This window comes from Lycium barbarum, chromosome 12 (genome assembly GCF_019175385.1).
Source record: "Lycium barbarum isolate Lr01 chromosome 12, ASM1917538v2, whole genome shotgun sequence".
NCBI classification, from domain to species: Eukaryota; Viridiplantae; Streptophyta; class Magnoliopsida; order Solanales; family Solanaceae; genus Lycium; species Lycium barbarum.
Window position 1 is genome coordinate 37199566 of NC_083348.1, and position 24143 is coordinate 37223708.

The following is a 24143-nucleotide window of genomic DNA, read 5'->3' on the forward strand; positions in this document are numbered from 1 at the left end:
TATATATATATATATATATATATATATATATATATATATATATATATATATATATATATATATATCTAATGACATCCTTAATCGATTATATAATAATTTCATCATGATAGATAATCAACTAAGTGTGGTCTTCCTAAATTGAGTGGTCATTAGAGTGATTTGATATGAACTATTGTATTCAACCATATATAGTGATCAAGAAAGGGATTCAATGATATTTAGTGATCAATAGCTTGAAAATGTTGGAATAAGATAGGAAGTTGTTGCAACAGATGGGGAAGTCGTTGCAACAGATGAGTAAGCTGTTGCAACAACCTCAGCACTGTTTGATTTGTTGCAATAGGCTTTCTCATCTATTGCAATAAATTCTAATAGCAACTGTTTGATTTTTCCAATAGGTTGAATTTATAGCAATAGGTGAGGAATCATCTGTTGCTACATCTTCAGCAAATGTTCGATATTTCCAACAAGTTAGGAATCTGTTGTAACAACTATGTGACTTGTTTAAAACTACTAGGCATAGTGTGAACAACTAAAATGCATACTGAACATACAATATACTGGTACTGAATAAAATATTTCTTCATCATACACTATAATTCACGAAGACCATAAAAATAAACTTAAAAGAAATTGTTTGTCAGCCCACCTTAGGGCTCCCAAAAACACAAATTTAAAATAATTGTTCAACAGCCCACCTTAGGGCTCCAACACATTATCAATCACACCCACAACCCATCTCCATTGCATTTTCGCCACAGTGTTGTCACACATTAGAGTGTTGGGACTTGTCACACTAGTGCCAGTAAACAAGTGCTTAATAAATGTAAGTGAGTACAAACCGCATGCCTTACTGGTGTCATTGCGGGGGACATTCTTTTTCGAATCAAAAACTCACAATTCATTGAGCAACTTGTCGGTCAAGTATTTAAACGTGCCACTCTGCTTTAGCAACTTGGGCCACAATTATAAGATGGGATGGATGTGATCATCTAGGTAAACTGGAAGGTTTCCATCATAAACATTTATCACACCCTCCTCAATCTTGAACTCAAAGGTGACAAAATGTGTGACTTTGATATTCATCATAGTTAAGACCCTTTTGAAATATAGATCCACTCATATAAAGGGGAAAGGTAAACCTCTGAGATAAGTCCGTTATATTCTACCAAATAGATGCCAATGCTCCTGAACTGCTATAAGAGTCTAATTATCATTTGCACCAACTCACTGGAAGCCACCTGGTTAGGGTCTACTATCTCTACAATAGCTGAGAATATCATCATCCCACATAAATCAACAAGCAATTGCTTCAATGGCACAACACCTTGAGTTTTACTCCTATCAGTCAACACTTTGTACCTTTTGCTAAAGTTATTGTTGAAGTTAAGGTCCAAGATTCTATCAGTGGCATAGTCATACTCAGGAAAATTAGTCTACCTCGCATGCATTAGAAGTAGGATTTTATCAACATACTGCAGTAAAAATATAAAAAAAATCAGTAACTTGATGCAACAACTAGTTAACTTGCTGCAACAAATTCAAAAAAAAGGGGGGGACTTGTAGCAACAACTTACCTTAATTAGATAGATATAATCAAGTAACTGTTTGAAACATATGGTGTCCAACTACCACTCCTGTGTGGTTATCATATCCTTGACATCACTGGCATCAAATTCATGCATTGAGTACAAAGAACTGACATTCGTTTTGGCATTGAGGAATTTTTCAAGATTTTTCTTCTTTTGGACATTCGCGGGCTTGTAAATACCTACCTTTTGTAGCATTGTTGGCCTAACATTAGCAAGTGAAGTAATAGATAGATTTTGTGGAGTAGCAAATTTCCTTGATCTAATATCAGCAAGTGCCCTCGAAATTGTTTTACCCTTCTTCCTAATCTCAATAGGAGTATAAGTATCTACAAGCCTTATGGACGGATTGACATCCCTCTTAGATATCAAACTGTTGATAGACAAATTTGTGTCTTTTTGTGCCTCGTCAAAGTGTCAACCTTCTTAATCAAATCATCTAGATTCTTTTGTAAGTGACACATTCACAAGCATAGAAAGACACCTTAAAGGTATCAGGACCAATAGATGAAAATCTACCCAATGTGTATGGGATATTTGTAGTCTTCTCGCGAAGTGGAGTTTATCCACCAACTCCACCACCACCAGAACTATGATGACCATTATCGTCATTTCTTCTTCCATCACTGGCAAGACATGCCACAACATTAACACCAACACAATCACCACCATCACCATCAACCCTTGTAGCACTACTTCTAACAGCCCGGTTGATTCCCTTATGATGGTTGTTACTCCAACCAATTCTTCTTTTAACTCATCAATCAATAAGTCCGGCACAGATTCATATATTAAAATGCTGCTAAACCATTAAAATCAACTAGTAATTAAAGTAGTTGTTGTAACAGATTAGAAGTTAACAAATTAACAATGATCTCTTGCGACAAGTGTTATACTTGTTGGACAATATCCAACACGTGAATGGGTTGTTGTAACATATTCAGAAGTTAACAGATTAACAAATAACCTGAACTGTTGCAACACGTGTCATCATACTTGTTGGACAATGTCCAACAAATGAATACGTTGTTGCAGCAGATGATTGTATTTGTTGCAACAACTAGTTACTTGTTGTAAAATAATCAGGCTCATCGAATTAAGTTAATCTATATAAATGTACTCTAAGACTTACTATTTCCTTGGGGGGGGGGGGGGGGGGGGGGGGAGTTAAACGTATCAACATTCATTTTGTGTTTGTTCTGCCTAGAAAAAATAATGCCATCAAAAATCAGAATAATGATTGATATTTAAAAATAAAAAATAAAAAGATAAAACATTAAAGAAAGTTTACCATGAAAGCCCAACGGAAGCCATATAGGTTGACCGTCTTCACCTATGGCTTTGACTCTCTCAACAGATAATTAATAGTCAACCTGAAACTTTCTCGACCCTATGGATAGTTGTTGATATCTCACGATTCTCCGAAAGTTTAATTAACCTAAGTGGTACATTATTGTTTATATCTTTTGTCCAAAGAATACTATGCACAAACCAAGCTAAGCACAGTCACTCATGTGCTTTCTTGAGACATTTTTAGACTTCAGATCTTCAAGTAAATTCTTCTCCTTGTAGCTCTTTCCCATAACATTCACCAAATCATCATTAACCTTACATTTGCCTTTCTTGACTGGCTTGGGTGTCCTGGCTGTCTTGGCTGGCTTGGGTGTCCGGGCTGTCTTCTTTACTATAATGATATGAAGAGGTTGTGAAAGAGCATGACATCTCTGTCCAGTCACTATGGAAAACTCCTTTATCTCAAAAACAAGTCGGCATGCCATAAAAATATCCAAACCTCATCATTTTTGCAACAAAGAATCCTACGTTTGAGAATACCATACATCATGGTCATTTGAAACCGTGCACCGGGTCCTCGGGAAAATCTAGATACTGCCCAAAACAACTGGCCCTGAAGAAATTTTCCAATTTCTCTTCCTGAAGTATCACCCTAACTTTATCAAACATCTTTCCCATGCCTGATTTTACCACAATATCAACAGTCAAATCATTGCGTACATCCAACGGCATCCTCACGTCGTACTTGTCAAGACTAAAACTTTTGACGACATCATCGCTGGAAGGTCTGTTAGGATCAGTCCCAATACTAGAAGACTCAACAGTACAAGACTTGGCATTCTCATCATGTAGATTTTTTTTTCTAAGTTCACTAGCGCTCGTCGACCTTTCAACATAAGTGGTATTATCATCTCCATTTTCTTCTTCATCTTTATCCTCTTTATTTTCTTCATCTCCATCTTTGCTTGATTTTTGTTTCTATGTATCTACATCTCCTCCTTCTTGGCCATCTTCAGACTGTCCTTCATAGCCATCTCCAGACACTTCTACTTAAGCCTCTCAGTCTACATATTGTTTATCATGCTGACTATGACTTGGAGATTCATTTGCTGATTCGAAAATAACTTTTGCTTGTTCAGCAAGCCTCTCTAGTGGTGTTTGCATCTTAGGTCTTTGACTATCTCTACTTGATGCCACAGTTGATTTTTGTCCTTTTTTTTTTTGGTTGGAGCCATTTTATAACAGGAGATAAAAAGAAAAAGTTTTAATTAATTTGTGCATCATTCAAAGTAGATTGGGAAGAAAAACTGTCACAGTTGATCAAACAAATACAACAAGAAATGGATTTTCCCAACAACTGAGGAAGATGTTACAACCGATGAGTTGTTGCAATAGGTGAAGAAGTTGTTGCAACAGATTTCTCAGCTATAGGAAAAAGTAAAACAGTTGTAACAACTTCCTCAGCATCAAACTCAGCAACTGATTTGATTTTTTTCAACAGCTGGAGAATCTATTGCAACAACCTCAGCAACTGTTTTGATTTTTTCCAACAGTTGAGGAATATGTTGCAACAGCTTCCACAGCTGTTGGAAAAAATCAAAACAGTTGCAACGTCCTTTTTCCTAAGCTATACAAGGACAACAAGAACAACAACAACAACAAGAAGAACATCTATTTAACTACCGTGTACGCTATTTACCAACACATACACCAAAGAAGGATTTTTTTCAGCATGCAACATCAGCAGTTGTTTGACAGGGTGTATTTTGGGACTTGGGTTGGAAAGTTAGTCTTAAGGTATCGAGGGTTGACTTGGTCAACGAGACCTCCGATGGGAATTTTGAGGCCACGAGTGCATTCATAGTAGCCTCGTCATCTTACTCAATAATATATATGTTATAGGCGTGTATGCCCCATTCAGATGAGATAACCAGTCTTTATTTATATACAGAGTGCGGCCTTATAGCTTGTTGGTATTGTCTGGTTGCAGGTAGGGCCTGTCGGCCTAAGTTGAGGGTTACCCCTCAAGAGCTACATATTCAGAGTGGCTCGTTCGGGCCGAGTATTGCACCGGGTGCCGGTCACACCTCTGCAAATTTGGGGCATGACAAACTTGGTATCCTCAGCTGTTGGAAAAAATCAAAAGAAGTGCAAGCCCTTTTTTCTTTAATCCAAAAGGAGAACAAGAACAATAACAAAAAACTAAATTTCACCGTCACATACACATTTTTCAAACACACAACCACAACAAGCTAAACAAATACACCAAATAAGGGTTTATTTAGCATGGAACAACAAAATAAACAACTTTGAAGAGAACCCCATGTTCTTCTTCTTCTTCTTCTTCTTCTTCTTCTTCTTCTTCTTCTTCTTCTTATTTAACCAAATCATCATTTTTAGTGATTGATTTCAAAACCCTAACTTTTGAACCAAGTGAAAGAGAACTTTACCTATGAAGGAACGAGTATGCAACAACGAAGAAAAAGACCAAATGGTAGACCAAGTAGTGCCGCAGTCACAGTCCAGTAAAGAGGAAGTACAAGTCTCCGGTTTTGATTTTGAAGAGGTCGCAGCGAAGAAGAAGAGGGACGGTTTTTGCTTGATGAAGTGTGTTTTTTTATTTTGAAATAAATCGAATTGATTTTGAAATAAATGGGCTAGAGGGTGGGGGGGGGGGGGGAGGGGTTGGGGTTAAGTTGAGATTTTTTGTATTTTGCAAATGTTTAACAAGTTTTAAAAATTACATTTTGTACCCCGATTAATTTAATCAAATTTTTAAGTGGGTTTTGACCTTGACTGGTCAAAGTTGCCTCCAGTTTTAAAAATTACATTTCAGACCCCGATTAACTTAATCAAATTTCTAAGTGGGTTTTGACCTTGACTGGTCAAAGTTGTCGGCCGTAATTATTATGAATTTTTTTATGTAGAATATGTGTATGAGATCTGGCCAGGAAGGTGACTATGAAAGAGATGAGCTTAAGATGACCAACTAAGAAACACTATTTTCAAGTATTTTATGTGATGTCACGATCCAATTTGGCTAAGTCGTGCGGGCACTTACCTTTCTCACCTCGATAAGCGAATCCTCAACCAACGATAATAAGGACGTAATTAAATAAGTCAAATAAGCGGTAGAGATATCACGTAAGTCTAACGATAATAAAATAGAAAAAAATGCGGAAATACGGAAATACACCCAGGGTCTCGTCTAATCCATACAAGAGCATCTAGCTAGAAATATACAAGTCTGGAAATATAATAATACATCAAATCTGTATATGTCTCAGAATAGAAAGTAAGACTTAAATCACAGGAGTCTTCAAGGCAACTAAATTCTTGTGCTCACCCCTGTAAACTCTAAGCTGTACTGATAGCGACTATCAGCCACGGGAGACGGAAGCAGATCCAACCTGGAACTCTGCATTCATCAAAGAATGCAGCACGTGCAGGTTAGAACAAAACCACAGTACTGGTAGGTATCATAGGCCGACTAAGTATACCTAACATAATTCAGACAATAAAGTAAGATAAGCAGATAAATCAACAAGTATAAGTCAACCACAAACAGAACCAAGTACACATCATCACCTAGGTGGAAGCATCTGAACCCAAGTGTGTCAAGTCTCGATATATCCAATCCGAAACCAACAACACAAGTAAATCACCAGGTCATCACAATATAAGCCATAATGCAATGCAATAATGTATGAATGCAAATGTAACACAATGTTGTGTACACATGTACTCCGGACGGAAGTATCGACGTCCCGGTAGCATAACCCATGGGGGACCCGCGAAGTCCATGTACCTCACTCAATTCACGATTTCGGGACAACCATCGGATATCGGACTCTCACATCACTCCACTCAATCCACGATTCCGGGACAACTATCGGATATGGGACTTCTCACATCACTCTCATGCAAACTAAGCCCAGTTTATCATAGTGTTCCTCAAGTATCAACAATGTATCAACAGTATATCATGAGAGATGACAATGTGTGCAATGTATGAATCAACATCAATAAACAAATCAATATCACAAGTACCAAGCATAGGTACGCCAATTATATCATGAAAGACTATACAAGCCATATAGAATACTATCCTCGTATCAACATTAACAAGTGAGGTACCACAATATCATGAATAGGGTATATCAATAGTCTCCAATATCTACCATTACCACGCCACATCAAGCAAATAACAATAGAGAAATCAAGTCACAATACAACGGGGTGGCTAGCCCTAATCACACAACAGGGCCCAACGTAAGACAACCCAACTTCATAACTGAAGGTTTACATGCTTTCTCCGACAATATCATCTAAATATGTGCTTCACTACATGAAGTCTCACCAAGGGTAAGTCATAACCTACCTGGATAGCCGAACAACAATACACCAATAATCACTCCTTAGCCTTGCCCTTCCGCTGAGCCTCGAGATCAAGAAAGTCTAGGCATATTCAAAATCTAGATTAGAAATCATGAAGATTGATGCCTATATTGCTATCATTCAAATTGAGTCAAAACTAACCCTAGAACTTGGGGAAACGGGGCCCATAAGGGTAAAACGGGAAATTTAAGGTAAATTATTCAACTAAACACTAGGTGATCAAAACCCATCAACTAATTGCTAGATTAACTCAAGGATTCATCCAATTTCAAAATCCAAGTAAAACCCCCAATTTGGGTATAAACCCTAACTCTTAAATTCAAGAATTCATAACTAATAATGGAAGGTATATGATTAATAACATTAGATACATCATAATCTAGCATAAACTCAATCAGTTACATCATTTAAAGCAACTTAGGAAGTCTAACCAATTTTATGAACTTCTCAAGAAAGTCCATTAAACCTTCTTCATGAAAAACCCCAATTTCCTACTTTAGAAATCATGGATTAAAGCTTAAACCAAGGGAATGAATCAAAGGGAAATACTTAGATTATGGTTTAGACCTTAACCCATGGAATAAACTTGAAGAATATCCTTGAATTCTCTCAAACCCAAGCTTTCAAGATGAGAGAAACCCAAACAACATTAAGTAGGAAAAACGCCAGTTGTTCTGCCTCGTTTCTGGTGCCAAACGATCCCAAAACTTGCTTTGATGCCTCCAATGGATTCCTTATGAAAGTTCACTCAAGTTAGGCTTTTGAATAACTCCATTTGACCTTATAATGAAGGAGATATGTTGGTTTCAATATTTGGAAAAATGTAGATTTTTAAATACGAATTCAGTGCCAATTTCGTAATTAATCTGAAAACAATCTGGTAACCCTATTCTTAAATTCCCTCATCCGATGTCAAAACTTGATGATTTCAGTTTCTATGGTTCCAAAATTTTGATACGGATATAATGGTTCAGTCGAAACTCGAATCAAAGGCCGTTTGCTCAATATGGTACCCTTTATGCTCAAATCGACGTCGAAAGCGAAAACAATCACCGTACAACTCAAACTTATCCAAAACTCATCGGAATCTAACCAAACTTTGTGGACATGTCCAAAATTATCATGCAAACTTATTGGAACTTTCAAAACATCGACACGGATCATCATGACCCAATATTGACCGTCGTCAACTCCAATTCTAACTTAACTTGTTTCTCAACCAATAACCCAAATCACACCGGAACCCTTCGGGAACCAAACCAATGACACCAATAAGTCATAAATCACCCTCCGGACTTAATGGAACTGTCGGAATTTTATTACGGGCATGTTTACCCAAAAGTCAACTTTGAGTCAAACGGTTTTCGCTTTAAGGCCAAATTTTCTAAAAGTCATTCTAAAACCCAAAACAATACCTAGGGAAATGTGCCACCGGTCCCCGCGGGTCAAAATAGTACTAACAAGGCTAGGGGACGAGTCAACGGGGGGCAAAAATGGTAAAAACACAATAACGACCAAACGGGTCATTACATGTATTTTTTAAAGGTGTGATATACTTTGTATGTCATCTCTAGATAAATTATTTAAAATAGGTTATTATTATCTATATATTTGATTGTCATGTAAACTTTTAAATATTAGATAGAGAAATATTAAAATTAGATGGAATAAAAGAAGAGTTGAATATAATTAAAATGCATAGTGGATCTTCTCCTTATTAATTTGCTTTATTCATTTTTGTCTCATTAAAAGGATTCTCATGTAACTGAAAAATATATGATGATGAACAGAAACTTCATTATTCGTTAAAATTTATCATTATAGTCATCCTCATCACCTATCTATATATTATTAATTAGTAAACAATGTAGCAGATTCCCTGTCCAAAACTAGAAAGAACGAATTTTTCTTTATGCAATAATTTATAACCATACAAAATATATGAGACTCATTTTACACCACAAGTATAAAAGTTTTCTCTACTTTCTTAAATTCTGTGCCCAGTCAAATGGATTCACATAAATTGAAACCGGGGAGTATAATATAACTTATTAAGTTTCTTATTTACTAGTGAATTTAACCGCGCTTCGCGCGGTATAAAAGATATGAGTAAACTAATGAAATAATAATGTTATAAATTTATAGAAAAGGTAAAAAAAAAAAAAAATGTTACACACATAAAACTGAATTCTCTATAATTGAATTAAGTCACAAATACCAATATGTTCATTATAATTCTTTGTGGAATCTCATAAGAAGATCATAAATTAGCTATCTACATTTCAAGTACACTAAATATATTGATGATATGTTATGGAAAGTGCACAAATTACTGACTCGTCGTCTATAAAGATAGCTTTCTCAAATGCCTTAAAATAGAAGTAGTGTTAAGAATATCTTTTTATATGCAACTCTATGCAAATAGTTACATACAATAACAATAACTGGATGTAGTAAAGCTATCAATGAACATGCAAAAAAACAAAAGAAAATATAGACCCTTTTTTTACCAATAATAAGTAACATGAATCAACTTTCTCAACCAAAGTTCTATTCAATATTATGTTATACATTATCCGACTTAAAATTTGGATAAAAGAAACTTTACCCGTACTTCTTTTTATCTTTTTTTGCTCAATTAAATGTGTCGCAATATATTATTCCACCATTCGAGGTAAACAATACATAGTCATTCTTTATATATTGTCACTACAAATATTTAAAATTCGGAAGGTAGGCGCAAAAAAAAAAAAAAAACGATCTACATATATATAACTGCATGATACATGCCACAACACATAATAAGATTTAAGAACAACAACAAAAGTAAATTAAAAGAATTACAAACATTACATCAACTTAAATGCATCTAACAAAAGCCACCTGAGATCGTTCCTCATAATCCATTGATCAGTCAATCTCCTTGACCGACCTGTTTAGTCTTAGAACATAATTTTTGCACTTAATAAGCCACTGGTAATGAAATTTACAGTAAATCTATGAGAGATAATAGATTCCTGATTGTCTTTATTAAAGAAGATTTTTTATTTAATTACATATCTATGTAGAATATGTTGAGGAAGTTTTTTGAAGAAATCAATAAAAAGGTACCTCTTTAAGGATTTAATTTTCTTTTAGGATCTATTCTATGCTTTGCTTTTATGCTTTATGATAATTTTGTCCTCCAAAAAAATAAAAAGAAAGTTATGAATCGAGAACCTCTAACTCAAATTTGGAAATTTAAACCACATCGATTTTTAAAAAATAAATTGAAACCAATAAATCAGAGAGGTCAAAATTACTTATTTGGACAAGTCTGACGGAACCGACCCTTTGCAAAATCTGATAAAATAAAAAAAACAGATTGTTAGTGTTACTTCACCTCTACATCGAGTATTATATTTGCGTTTCATAATAAACATGTCCACGAATATAGGGAAAATTGTCATCATTTGCAAACCTTAACAATGCTATCTTCTTCTCCTTCTACAACGGAAGAGGAACTTTTAATTAACAGACGTTTCTTAAGGTGATGGTGCTTGATTTACACTCTGAACTTGTAAGATAAAATAATCGAAAAAGAAGAGAAAATGCAGGCTTGTTACTTGCCTGGACTGGATGCAATACGTAAAAGAAAGTACATATAAAAAAAAAACGAAGAAGGAAAAGAGTGATTTAAGGAAATGGTATGAATAGCATTAATGATGAGGTTAATGGGAGGGAAAAGGGTATACCAACGAAGGGATTGGAAAGATTGGAAAGGTTTCAGGAAAAGAGATTAATAGTGTTAAGTAGTATAATATAAATAAATAAGGCCATCTTTAATATTCAACAAATTTTAAGGTAAAATATTTATAAAAATACATAAAGTCTTTTAAAAAATCCTATGAGTGGTGCACCTCATATTTCTTTTGCCTAGCACTATATATAGATTAAATATTAATAAGCCTTTACTCTTTTTTCTCCAAATTAGACTTTATTGGTATTATTATAATTATGGAGTACTTATTGTCTTGTAACTGATTGTAGATAGTGGAAGAGGCTAACCAATAGTAGTAATAACGATGGTTTATAAGCCTTATCCTATGATTTCAGTTAATTTTGAATTAATAAGCCTTTAATTTAAATAAAATTTGAAGGGAGAAGTTGATGAAAAAAATTCAAAAAAAAAGAGAAAAAAGATAAATGCCAATGAAGGTCATAGAAAGGTGCCACATAGGATTGTCTATGCCTAGCTTTATATTATATATAGATTGTAATTAAGAAGACTAATAATGTAGTGAATGTGGTATCTCGGTTACATTCTTAATGACTCAACAACGTGGGTTTTCTGTTACTAAAACTATGTGGATGAGTCAAACTTAATTTGTTCTCGTCTAATATCAATATAAAGGCTACCATCCCTTCTTGAAATCTGGGTGGAGGTGAAACTTAAAAAAAAATATAGAAATCTCGATAATGGAGAAAAGAAAGAAGTTTGCAAGGTTTCGATCAAATGGTGGTGCATGAGATGAACCAAGAGAACGGACGGTGGAATCAGAGTTACAAGGCGTCAAACAACTCATAGGAGTTTGGACAAATAAAGTGAGGGAGAGCCGTTAGTTTAATTCTATTTAGGTCTTATCATGAAAGATGAAGCTACTCAGTAAAGAGTGCAAACAGAAAATTGAAAACAGTTCTGGCGAAGAACGGAGGTAGAGGAACAAAAAATGAGAAAAGTGAAAAATTTGAGATCCTAATTAAGTCAAAGGATACAAAGGATGCATCAGAAGAAGTTTTCGACGAGGATCAACAATCAGCAAAGGAATAGTATGTATTGATGCTTAGACAAAATCTTCTTCCCTTATTAAAGTTTGTTCTTTCTTTATAAAAAACGATTCACTTATTATAATATAGTTTCATAATAATACGTAATTTTGAAAGTTGTAAATGCACTCAAATTTCATCCTAACCAAGCTCCTCTTTTCTATTTGTGCTTTCAAGGAACTAAGTAAAGACAAATAACACGTCTATGTGTCGATTCCTGATGTGTATAGCATACATATATAGTGCTATCAATAAAGATTTGATATATCGTTGGGCATAATTCAGGTTTGGCTCCAAAACATCCTCTCCTTCCATAATTACCTTTTCTTAATATAATGCTACAAAAAATTATTAAAAAGGGAAAAATGGAAAGGTAAAAGAAAAAAGTGAAAAAAAAAATTGAAGAAAAGAGGACCATGCAAATTTATTTGTTTTCTATTTTCTTTTTCTTTTTCTTTTTCTTTTTATTCTCACATCCTCTTTGTTTTTTGTTTTTTTTTTTTTTTTGTTTTTTCCCAAAATAAGAGAAATATCAAAAAATAGTTTAGAAAATATATGTACATATTAAATATATATTAGTCAAACACATTAATGTTTCTAAAAATCAGAAATTCATTATTTTCTAAGGGAAAGAAAGAGCTAATTGATTAAAAATTCTTATCAAGTTTACATAACAAGATTTTCCTATTTATAGGACTTGTAAGTGTGGTGCTTGAAGTATTGAAATTGCACCCATGGGTATCATCGATATATAGACATAGTAAATTTTATTAAATTTACAGAATTTATATTTATACTCACATACAAAAGAGTTTTGCAAGAAGGTCATTTTGTGAATTTACTATTGTTTCTTATAACTGCGCGAAGCGCGGATAAGTTTGCTAGTAAATCAAAATAAGGAAGGTAAGTGTAATATTGAAAACTACAAGGAAGACTAGTGTTATGAAACAAGAGCTAAGAGGAGGTCTCTAATATTATTCCTATAATAATAATTAAAAAAAAAAAAAAAAAACAAGTCACTAATTAAATAGCTAGAAACATGACGTGATAAATCATAATCAGGATTAAATCATCATCATCTTACTTATGACAATCCTCTTTGATCGAGTTCCTTCATCTGAAAAGGAGAAAATACTCCTAAAATGAAGGGGCCGGAGAAACACACCCGCAAATTAGATATAATTACAAGTAATTCATAATAAGTACTCCCTCCAGTTTAAAATAAATGTTCATGTATCCTTAAGAAAATACTAACTCCTACAGAAAAAATAGGTATTTTGTTTAAACTATCCTTAATTACAACGCACATGGTTTAGCGGTTTGCTATGCTCTGTGATCTTATTCTTCTCCAAGACTCGATGCTTCATCTGCTTCTTTAGCTTAGTAGGACTTCTTTCACGCTATTGCATGAAACATTTCCCAATTGAATTGCAAGGGATGACCGGGCGACTCCTCTAAAGGGAGGTTTGTGATAACGGTGGACTGACAGATCAGCTCCAAGGCCTGAGTGCCTAGGTTGCAGTGGTAAGAGTCGCTGCCGATGAGTTCCAGCTGCCAAAGTCTTCAATAAGATTCCAATTGTTCCCTTTTTACAGGAATCGATAAGAAATAAGAAATATTTCAAGGCGATTCGATTTCATACTAATGTAATAGTATAGGAACTATTCCGATTTCGGTGAAGTTACAAATTAGAAGAACTCGAGAAATTTTGATTGAATCATGATACAAATTAAAAAGCAATTTGCATATTATTATTAACTTTTCTTCATTGCATATTAGTATTAACTTGACACATTGAAATCTGATTACTTAGAGCTTAATAAGGGTAAATTTGAAGAAAAAAAATTAATTCCTTCTTTATTATGTAAGTGGACACTTATTTTGGACCACAATAATAAGGTTAAATGGACACTTATTATGAACCGGAGGGACTATTTTCTTTCAAGACCGGAGACCGGCAGTGCATCCATTTCTGGAACAAAGAATCAGAAATATTAGTTAGATTGGCTAACAGGCTAGATTTACATTAAGAATGAATTAGATTCAGTTGAGCAAGAATCATTTGGCTGTAGAATTATCCTATTTCATATCGGCATTACACCTTTTCATTTCAAGGAAAATAATTTTTGGTGTTGGTGCTAGAACATGACTCACCCCAAATGTCATAAGCTCTTCAAGCTGACAGCTTAAACTGTTGATTGCTTTTGATTCTTTTGGAAGATGATTCTTTTTCTGTTCCATGACACCATTAGCAGAGTACACTGAAACTTAGGAGAGCTGACCATCTGATATTAGGGAATTCTATACTCTGATCGATCACTCAATCATCTAAGTCTCAAATCTAAATTATTTGAAACTGATTATATAGATCTTCTATATCCATTCTCATATTCATTAAAGTAATACGGTTAATTCTAACTTAGAGCAGAACCTTAACCCTGCATGTAAAGAGAAAAAAAAAATCTTGTATTATCTTTTGAAGGAGGAATATAGCAAGCTGATTTCTGGGTCGATCGATCCTTACAAAAGCCTTAACCAAAAAACAATTTTTAAGTGTAGTGTTTTAGTTTCTTGTGCCACTGGTGTTTACCAGACATCTTTCTTGATTCTTTCACAATGCGTGCTTGGAAGTTGAGAGAAACAGTTATTAGTAATTATGAGTGTCAAGATTGTTAAGAAGAAAAATTTGGTTCAGAGAAGGGCATTTTTTTTAGCAGCACGGATGCTTGTTCGAATCCCATTCAGAAAGTACATATCCTAAAGCCATGTTTTTCCCAACTAAACAGATCTTGCTTTATCCATCTCATCTACAACAGTACCAAGGGAAAACATCTCCTAGTTCCAATTTAACTTGTCATTACCCAAAATAACATTATACACCAACTAAGCGCTAGCGACTTGCAACATTTAACTGTTCTCAGCAACAGCCTCATCAATTTCATCTGCATGATCTCTGAGTACATTCCACTGATCCATATTCAATGAGATGCCTGAAAAAGGAAAAAAGCAAAAACACCACTGTCAATTTGGTTTCTAAGTCCTGCAGATACATTGACCTCTGAAAAGTATAGCCACAAAAAGATAGAAGATGAATAAAAATATAGTAAATAAACTTGTATTAAGAATAGACAATATAACTAAAGCAGTTAACAGTTGGTTTGTTGGCAAGCACTCACGCTCCTAGCTGCCCTCCCTCCCCTTTCTGTTTTATTTCTTTTAAATCAGTGCAGGAGTTGTTTGATGTTCTATTATAAGTATGTAGCACCTAGGAGATGCAGCAGTACATATATAGAGTACAAGAACAAATTTCAGGCCACGCTGAGGAATCTAAACAGATCAATCAAAGAGGCCACACGAATAAGTTGGAGTCTCAGAACTGCACAATGTCTTTAATCCTGCTTGCTCACTTACAAACAACACAAATTTGTTCAATACGTCTGAATTCAGCTATAAGCTGGCCCTATCTAGCTTCTGATAAACTAACTGGTTCTCTCTTTCTATAAGGTTCCCTATGGCCCAATTCAGCTCAATTAACAATGCTCACATGCTCACTTCTAACATCAATGGAAGGAGCAATGGTAAAGAGAGAGCAGACTGTACATCCATCTTCCAGACTCACCTATGGTGGTATTGCATATCAATCTTTAAGAACACTATTAACGCAACTCAAAGTATGTCAGCTTTGAAAAATCTCAGTACTGCAGTTAACATCAGTTAATATGATTGAACAGCACTCCAAGAGTAATAACTCCTTCCTTTTCAAATTGAAGATACAACCACGGACCTTGTTAAAATAAGTTCACATCCTCCAATTTCACCGCCCATCATTTTACACTGTACAAGAGGTAGACCTTATAGGAAAAGGAAATAATTCTGGAGAAGAAAGCTAACATTTGGAAGGACAGAACCACCAAAGCATAGATAAAAATGTTAGCAGTTTCCTAGCTGACAAAAGGGAGCTCCTTATTGTTTAACCAAGTACTAGCATTGGCACAACCTCTTCTTCTGACAATAAAAGCCAAATTCAAAGCATATGTTGATTTCTACACAGCAGAGTAAACCCCTTCAAAACATCTCTAGAGCAATGTGATTTGCTGTAGATTCTTCATTTGCCTAGAATGGCCAGAGTCAACCCTTATATGACATGTGAACAAAAGTGTTCAGTCAACAATTTTCCCTTGCAGATTTCCTACAGCTCATATGCCATTATCAAGTTAATACCGACACCTGTGAAAGGAAGGGTATAATCCAAACTTGCTCGCGTATATAGATAGATGTTCCTTCCATCAACCAGCTTAAAGGACTTGCACAACGGGAATTGACAATTCTCTTTTTTTTTTTTCTTTTTTTCTTTTTCCCCAATGGGGGTTTCCTAGCCAACTTGCATGCACCTTGACTATTCCATGAGGTACTACTTCCCACCAACACAGGTACCTGACAACTGTACTCCAGATGGGAAGAAATCACCTAGTGTTTTTGAACTTGCGACCTCATGGTTCTCCTCCCACTTCATTGACTACTGGACACACCTTAGATGTTGAGAATTCACAAATTCTAAGAGTCGACTGAAATTGAACTACAAACCTAAGTTACTCGGACTCGGGTGCGGGTGTCCGATACGGGTGCGGATCTAGAGATCAGATCCTTCATGATCTAAATTCTAAGATTCGGGGATACGGATCCAGGTATGGATACGGGTGCGGGGATTCGGCTAAAAATAATTGAAATATCTAAAAATAGAACTATAAAACCTAAATTATGAGATATTATGTGGAAAACATGAGGAGAAAATATTGATCCAGAGGAGAATCCCGGAAGGAGATAAAAGGAAAAGGAGTGATATAGCAATTTCAATATACAAGGTATTCCATTTTCTTTTAAGTCCATCTCAACTTTTGTTTTGATTATAAAAATCATTGGATCTGTCCGGAATTTCTCCGTTGATTTTGGTCAAAGTACCCAAAAGCGGTTGATCAGATTGGGTACGGATCCCACACCCACACCCATGTCGTGTCGAAACGGGTGCGGCGCCGAAAGTGAAGAGTCCGAGTAACTTAGCTACAAACCCCCCAAAAAAAAAAAAAAAATCCTCGCTAACATTAAAATAATCTTGGATCCATCCTATATACAAGACGAAGAAAATATTTCCTCAAGTCTTCAACGATTTAATTGATCTATTAATTTTAATAATCTTTTCCTCCAATCATCTCAAGATTTTAATAAACCAAAATATCGTTGGTACTAGCTTTGAATTTAATAAATAGGAAACCTTGTGCAAACGTAGATACCCTTTCAGAAGACAAAGTGCATTATCAAGGAAATAACCTCCTCTTTAACTTGAATAGAGTTTAGGTAAAATAATTTAGAAGAATTCCAGCTTCTATGCATTTAAGGAGGGTGCAAGAGAGAGATGAAGAAAGAGGATATAGGAACATAGTAGTGGCAGATTTTTCAAGAGCATGCCGATAGAAAGCAATTCATGACGTAGCTGTTTTGTTTAAAGGATGTCGAAAATACTTGCATATCTAAGATGACTCATGAGGAAACCAGAGAGAAGATAACAAACGACACTGAGAAACCTAAGAAATTTTCATTACTCCCATGTCTCAGTTAACAACTGAAAAGCCCCTCTTACTTGTCACGACCAACCAAAAAACAAACCAAGCAAAGAAAAACAGAAATTATAATTTATATACAGATACATCGGAACTAAGGGAAATCTATCACAGACTAAAGTGTTGAACAAGACACAGGGTGTGTTCGGTATGGAGGACACATTTTGCGGAAAACAATTTGGTTTTCCAATTCTCCCATGTTCGGTTGGTCAAAATTTTTGGAAAACACCTTCTCCAGGAAAACAAGTTCCACAAGTGGCATACCACATTGATTGTGTCCTCCCCACCCTCCAACACACCTCATCTTCACCCCTACCCCCCTTGCCCCATCCACACCACCCCACACCCCTACCCCACCTCCCACCTCTCATAGTAGGTCTAGATTATATACAAATGTTTTTGAGGATAATATTTTTTGCTTACGTACCGAATACAAAAAATAATAAGCAACCTACTTCTTTTCCTGGAAAACATTTTTCTTCATACCAAACACACCCAGAGTGTCGCTTTGTTCTCGTCATCATAACCTTATAACTAATAAAACACTTTTTTCTCAGACAAAACCCTAAATGCAACATAGATATAATCATCTAGAGTTCCATATATAGCTAGCATCGCCCAAATGATATAAGCAAACCAAATGAAACCAAGAGAACTAATTAAAATACAGATAACCAAAACCAAAAGAAAACCTAAAACTGACAGCAAAATGAAATAAAAATAAGTAGGACCAGCACTTACCTTTTCTACCGGGCATTTGCTTGCCATCTTTAACATAAAACTCACGAATATCTACCATTATCTTCCCTCCAAAGCTCCTAACTGATACTCTCCTATTCTTAGAAATCTGAAACAACGCAAATATCAGAAAACAGTATAAAGTTATACAGCGCAAATATCAGAAAACAGTATAAAGTTATACAACACAAATATCAGAAAAGACAAATATAAGAAAGTAAAAGAATCACAATTGAATCTTTTAATCTTAATAAGGATTTCTAGAATGTACCAAAATGACATTTAGTGAGTATTCAGATTGGCTTATGTTAAATGCGTTTTTATTTCAATGGTGTCTGAGAAAAATAAAATTGCTTTTAAGCATTTACCTTCAAGCCTAAAAAGTATAAAAACTTGGTTATTTCAAGTTATGGCTTTTAACTTAAGTTATTTTTAAAAGAGATAAGGGTCAAAAATACACCCCAACTATCATTTTTTTTTAGTTTTATACCTAAACTATCAGAAGATTGAGAAAACTACCTAAACTATCACTATCTAGTTTGCAAATACACCTGAACTCAATGTGTAAATTCACTCTTCAAAAGGCAAGTGAAGCTGAAATTTTTTCAAAAAAATTGCCACATGACATAAGTAATGCTATGGTGACACCTACATGAAAATTAAAAAACTAATATTTTTCATATAAAAAACTGTATATTTTTCTTAAAAAAACTGCATTATTTTTTTTAAAAAAAATCTGGGGAATAGTTTCAGCTTTATACTGCATTTTCAGCTTGTTTTTTAAAACCAATAGTTTTTTTTTAATTTTTATGTAGGTGCCATTGTGATATTATTTATCCACGTGGACAATACTTGACAATATTTTTACGGAAAAGGGCTAAAAATACCCTTAACGTATGAGAAATGGCTCACAAATACCCTCCATCCACCTACTGGTTCAAAAATACCCTCAACCTATTTTTTGGCTCAAAAATACCCCTCAAACTAACCCCCCAAATCTGATGATTTTTTCTTATTTAAAAAAGCCACGTGTCTTATTATGATTAGTTACATATATATTATTTAAGTTTAAAAAATAAACTAACCCACTTTTAAATCATAACCCGCTGACCCGTTCATCTGACCCGTTTCTTTTAATGTCCGTGGATGGCTTTTCAACAACAACTCAGTAGCCACTTGAGAGTTTCTAAAAGTGGGTTGTTGAAACTCAAGCAGTAAAAGAAAATCTTTCTTGCTACATCAGTTGCATCATACAAGTAAACAGGAAAACAAACATGCTTAATTGTAGAATTCAACGCCTCTAAATCATATGCAGCATTGTAGTGACCTCTCCCGATTTGATTTTGCAAGAAGTAATGATTATAGTATAAACCTGAGAGGACATAAACACATGAGGCGAGTACAAGAAAGGCATAAAGAATACACAAGTGCAAAAGTAATTACATCTGCGATGGAACAATCAAGTAAAGCAACACTATTGTTTGGCAATAAAAGACTCAAATGATGTATAATTAAGCACATGAATATAGTGTTGAGAATTGCTGTTGAAGCATGGGAGAGTGTCATTTAGAAATGTAAAAGAAAGACAAGCCCACCAATGCCAAAGGTCGAAATTCGGGGAGCATTCAATCCTCTCTCCGTCAAACCGTCCCTTCAAGGCTTCGCTAATCTCTCATTCATCTCCAATAGACCCATCGGTGATTAAACGGGTCACTGGGCGGGTCAGCGGGTTATGGTTTAAAAGTGAATTAGTTTATATTTTAGAATTAAATAATATATGTGACCAATCATAATAAGACACGTGGCTTTTTTAAATAGGAAAAAATCATCAGATTTGAGGAGTTAGTTGAGGGTTAGTTTGAGGGGTATTTTTTAGCAAAAAAAAATAGGTTGAGGGTATTTTTGAACCAATAGGTGGATGGAGGGTATTTGTGAGCCATTTTTCACATGTTAAGGGTGTTTTTAGCCCTTTTCCGATATTTTTATATAAAATGGGGAATGCAGATTACATGCCATTTAAGAATATATAAAATGAAGACGGTAGATCACATACCATTCAAGAATAATTTAAAATATGTTTTATAAATTAGATAGTGATAATTTAGATAATTTTCTTAAACTTCTAATAGTTTAGGTATTAAATTAAAAAAAAATAGTGATACTTAAAAGGTGTTTTTGATCCTTATCTCTTTTTAAAAAGTCAAACCCAAGCACCTTGATCAAACCATGTGTAAAGCTAAAATTAAAGAGTTGCCTAAATAGAAACAAATAGAAAGTAGAAAAATGATTGCGGGGAAGGGAAAAAAGAGACCTCACAGACGACAATAGCATCAGCATCAGCATCAGAATCGTCAGTTCTTGAAGATTTCTTAGGAGGAGGATTACTGTCGCCTTCAGAAGCGTACTCGCCTTCTTCCTTTCTCTTTCCCAACCTTCCAGACATTTCTTCTGTACAAACCAAAAAAGGTTTAGGAGGAATTGGAGATACCCTTTTGGGCGTTTGAGTTTCAGTTACTGGGCCTTTTGGTTATGCTAGGTCTTACATTAGTGTGCTTTTTTCTCTTTTTGTTTTTTTTTTTTTTTTTTTTGCGCTAAATGACCTTCAAAGGACTGGTATTTAATTTTTGTACCTTGAGTTGTCTGTAAATTTTGTCATTCGCTAAAAGTCCCTTAGTTCCCGATTCAAATCTCCACTCAATCAAAAATTTAAAAAAAAATCACAAGGCATATAAGTTGGGTTTCAAATTCCACCTTAAAGCAAAAAAAAAAAAAAAAAAATTACTTTGGTGAAATTTTGCAAACTTCTATCTTAAAGCTTAACTTTGGATAAAAATTAGGCCTTAAGGCAGATGTTTGCCTTAAGATCTAATTTTGAGTAAAAGTTTACCTTAAGGTATAAGTTGGGATATGCCTTGGGAATTTTATTTTACTGAGTCTAGACTCGAACCCAGAATCTCGGAATATTAAGTGAAGGGCAATAATTAAAGACCACCAATTTGTGCAACAAAAATTAATGACCACCCCCGCGAAGGCCACTCCTGTAAATTGCCCCATTAATGTGTGGATATGTTGTTATGGGCCTCCGATGGGTCAGACTATTTTAAGGGCTTAAATTCACAAATGGCCTCCCTAAGGAGTGTTTTGATTTTTATAATTTTTACTTGGCATAACTTACTATGTTACATATTTATGGAATATAACTATACTTTTTAATAATTAAGTTTAGTAGCTATAATATTATATTTTTACAACTTATAGCTACTCACTTTTCTACCAATTAACTTACTACTCCCCATACCCCTATTTTTTAGCTGCACACTTTCTCTCCCCCCCCCCCCCCCCCCTTTTCTAAATATACACGTTTCTAACTCCCTATCTCCCCTAATTTCGTGCTTTTCAAATCAGTTTCTGATTTCTTTCACTTCCTTTTTTTACTCTGTATTAACTACTCATTAATTTCAACCTTTTACCCCTAAAATTCAACTCTATTTCCTAAAATATGTAAGATTCTCTGTTATTTTTGCGTTTTAAATGACGAATATATATTTGAATTCATCTGTTGAAATATTGAATTCAAGTTGAGTTCATAATTGAGTTAAAAACGTTTTCACTGCAACTTTTATATTTTTTTTTTTATTTTTCTGAAATTTTGAAAAATATAGTCAAAATATATGAAAAATATATCTGAAATATAGTCAACAGAAACCAGAATAAGTAATATTGAACATATTAATCAAAATATAATTAAAAATATAGCCAAAATATAGTCATAATTGAGGTAGCAACGTCTTCACTGCAACTTTTTTTTTCTGAAATTTTTCTAAATATATGAAAAATATATCTTAAATATAATCAACAGAAACCAGAATAAGTAATATTGAACATAATAATCAAAATACAATTTAAAATATAGCTAAAATATATATGAAAAACAACTAAAAAGTTCAAAAAAATATAAAAAATAAAAAAGTTGCAATTACACGGTGAAACGTGTAATTCAGTTGATGAACAAATCAAGCTTTGCATGATTTATGGAACATTAAAAAGAGATTTTTTTAGTTATATTTTGGGGAAAAAATATGAAGAGAGTTTTTGAATTCAAATTTTATGTGAATGATTAGATGTTGAATGAGATATGTGATTAGATATGGAAGAGAATAAGATTTGCGTGATTTATAGAACATTAAAAACAGATTTCTGTTTAGTTTGAAAAAGATGTTTTTTCCTTAAATAGAGGCATTATTTGCTCAACAGTTCCGTGTATTTAGTCTATATTTTGGCTATATTTATGCGATGCGTCCAGGACCTAAATATAGGAAAAACCAGTTACGAATTGTAAATAATGAACTTGTAGTTATAGCTTGTTAGAAGCAGCTAAAAGGTAGCTATTTGTGAAAATTTTACTTGATTTTTTGACAATGCTTAACAAAAAATTTAAAAAATAACTTCCACTTTTAAAAAAATAACTAGACAAAGTTTTTGTTGCCCATTGGGCATAAGTTCTGAGTATAAATTAGTTTTGCCTATAAGGCAGGAGTTCAGGATATTTTAATACAGTGAACTGCTCAATTGGTCACAAGTTCTATCTTATAGGTATAAACTAGAACTTATATCTGATGGGCAACAAAAGTTCTTCTCAACGAATTTTTTTCAAGTTAAGGTCATTTTTTAAAAAATTTGTTTAGCAGGGAAAAAAATTCAAGACTGGACACTTTTGGAGACAACACGCTTCATTTCTTGTATTTCAAGCCTAAATTAATTTAAAAGATAGGGGGAAGTTATCCCATTTTAGGGACGGTCTCCACTTATATCATAACTAGTAAAACAGCACGCTCGTGAAAAAAAAAAATACATAGTCATTTTATTAAAGAAAATACTTTAAATTATTTCTCATCTTAAATATACTCCTACTAATTCTCACAAATAAAAATACTTAAATAAGTATTAGCCATATATTGAGTGGCTAAACTTTGCAGAATAAAATATAAAATTTATTAGCAACAAAAGTCGTTAGGAAAACTAGCTCCTCATACTCTTGTAAGATGATTTTTAAAACTTTTACGTTGAAATCGTTTTTAGTTTTTGGGTCAAATTGTGCTAAAATCTTATTTTTGAAGGATGTATAATACAAAGACGAAAAAATAAAAAATTGATTAAATTATACACGTATTTCTTCCAAATTTAAGACTATTTAAATGTTGAATTTATGCTCACCAAACCTATCTCTCATGATGAGTCGTCCAATTAAACTTCTATTCTAAATTGAATTATACATATTTTGCTACATACCAAAAACAAATGCCTTTTTGTCATTTTGTGGGGATTCCTGTTCATAAATAATGATGTAGTTGTATGATAATAACTGAAACTAATCTATTTTATCACAAGAGTAGATACTCTCACCATTTTAACCATGAAAAGTTAGTTTCACTAATTGCTCATGGAGAGTGAAGGCATTAAGTAATAGCTTTTTCCTCTTATGTTAGTAACGTAAAAGATTTTCTTGAGTATCAAAAGTACTGCAAGTTAGAAAGAATAATTTTTGAAATTCTTAAAATATGATAAAGAAAAAAATAAAATAATTAAAAAAATGAGAGAAAAGATAAATGTGTTGTAAAATAACGAAAAGAAAAATTGTACAACAATATATATATGTCACAAATTGTTGTTTTTAGTAAATTTAATAAATTAATAATTTGAGATA

The 24143-nt window shown here is 33.9% G+C and overlaps 1 protein-coding gene across 1 annotated transcript; it reads right to left on the reverse strand.

Annotated features, from left to right (window-relative positions):
- Nucleotides 1-14771: 14771 nt before the first annotated feature.
- LOC132622458 (RNA polymerase II transcriptional coactivator KIWI-like) lies at nucleotides 14772-20970 on the reverse strand. Its single transcript, XM_060337065.1, has 3 exons — nucleotides 20751-20970; nucleotides 18443-18548; nucleotides 14772-15076 (listed from the first exon to the last, which is right to left on the reverse strand). Exons 1-3 carry the CDS (start codon nucleotides 20880-20882, stop codon nucleotides 14994-14996), a joined length of 321 nt encoding a protein of 106 aa, XP_060193048.1. The 5' UTR covers nucleotides 20883-20970; the 3' UTR covers nucleotides 14772-14993.
- Between the last annotated feature and the right edge of the window lie 3173 nt (nucleotides 20971-24143).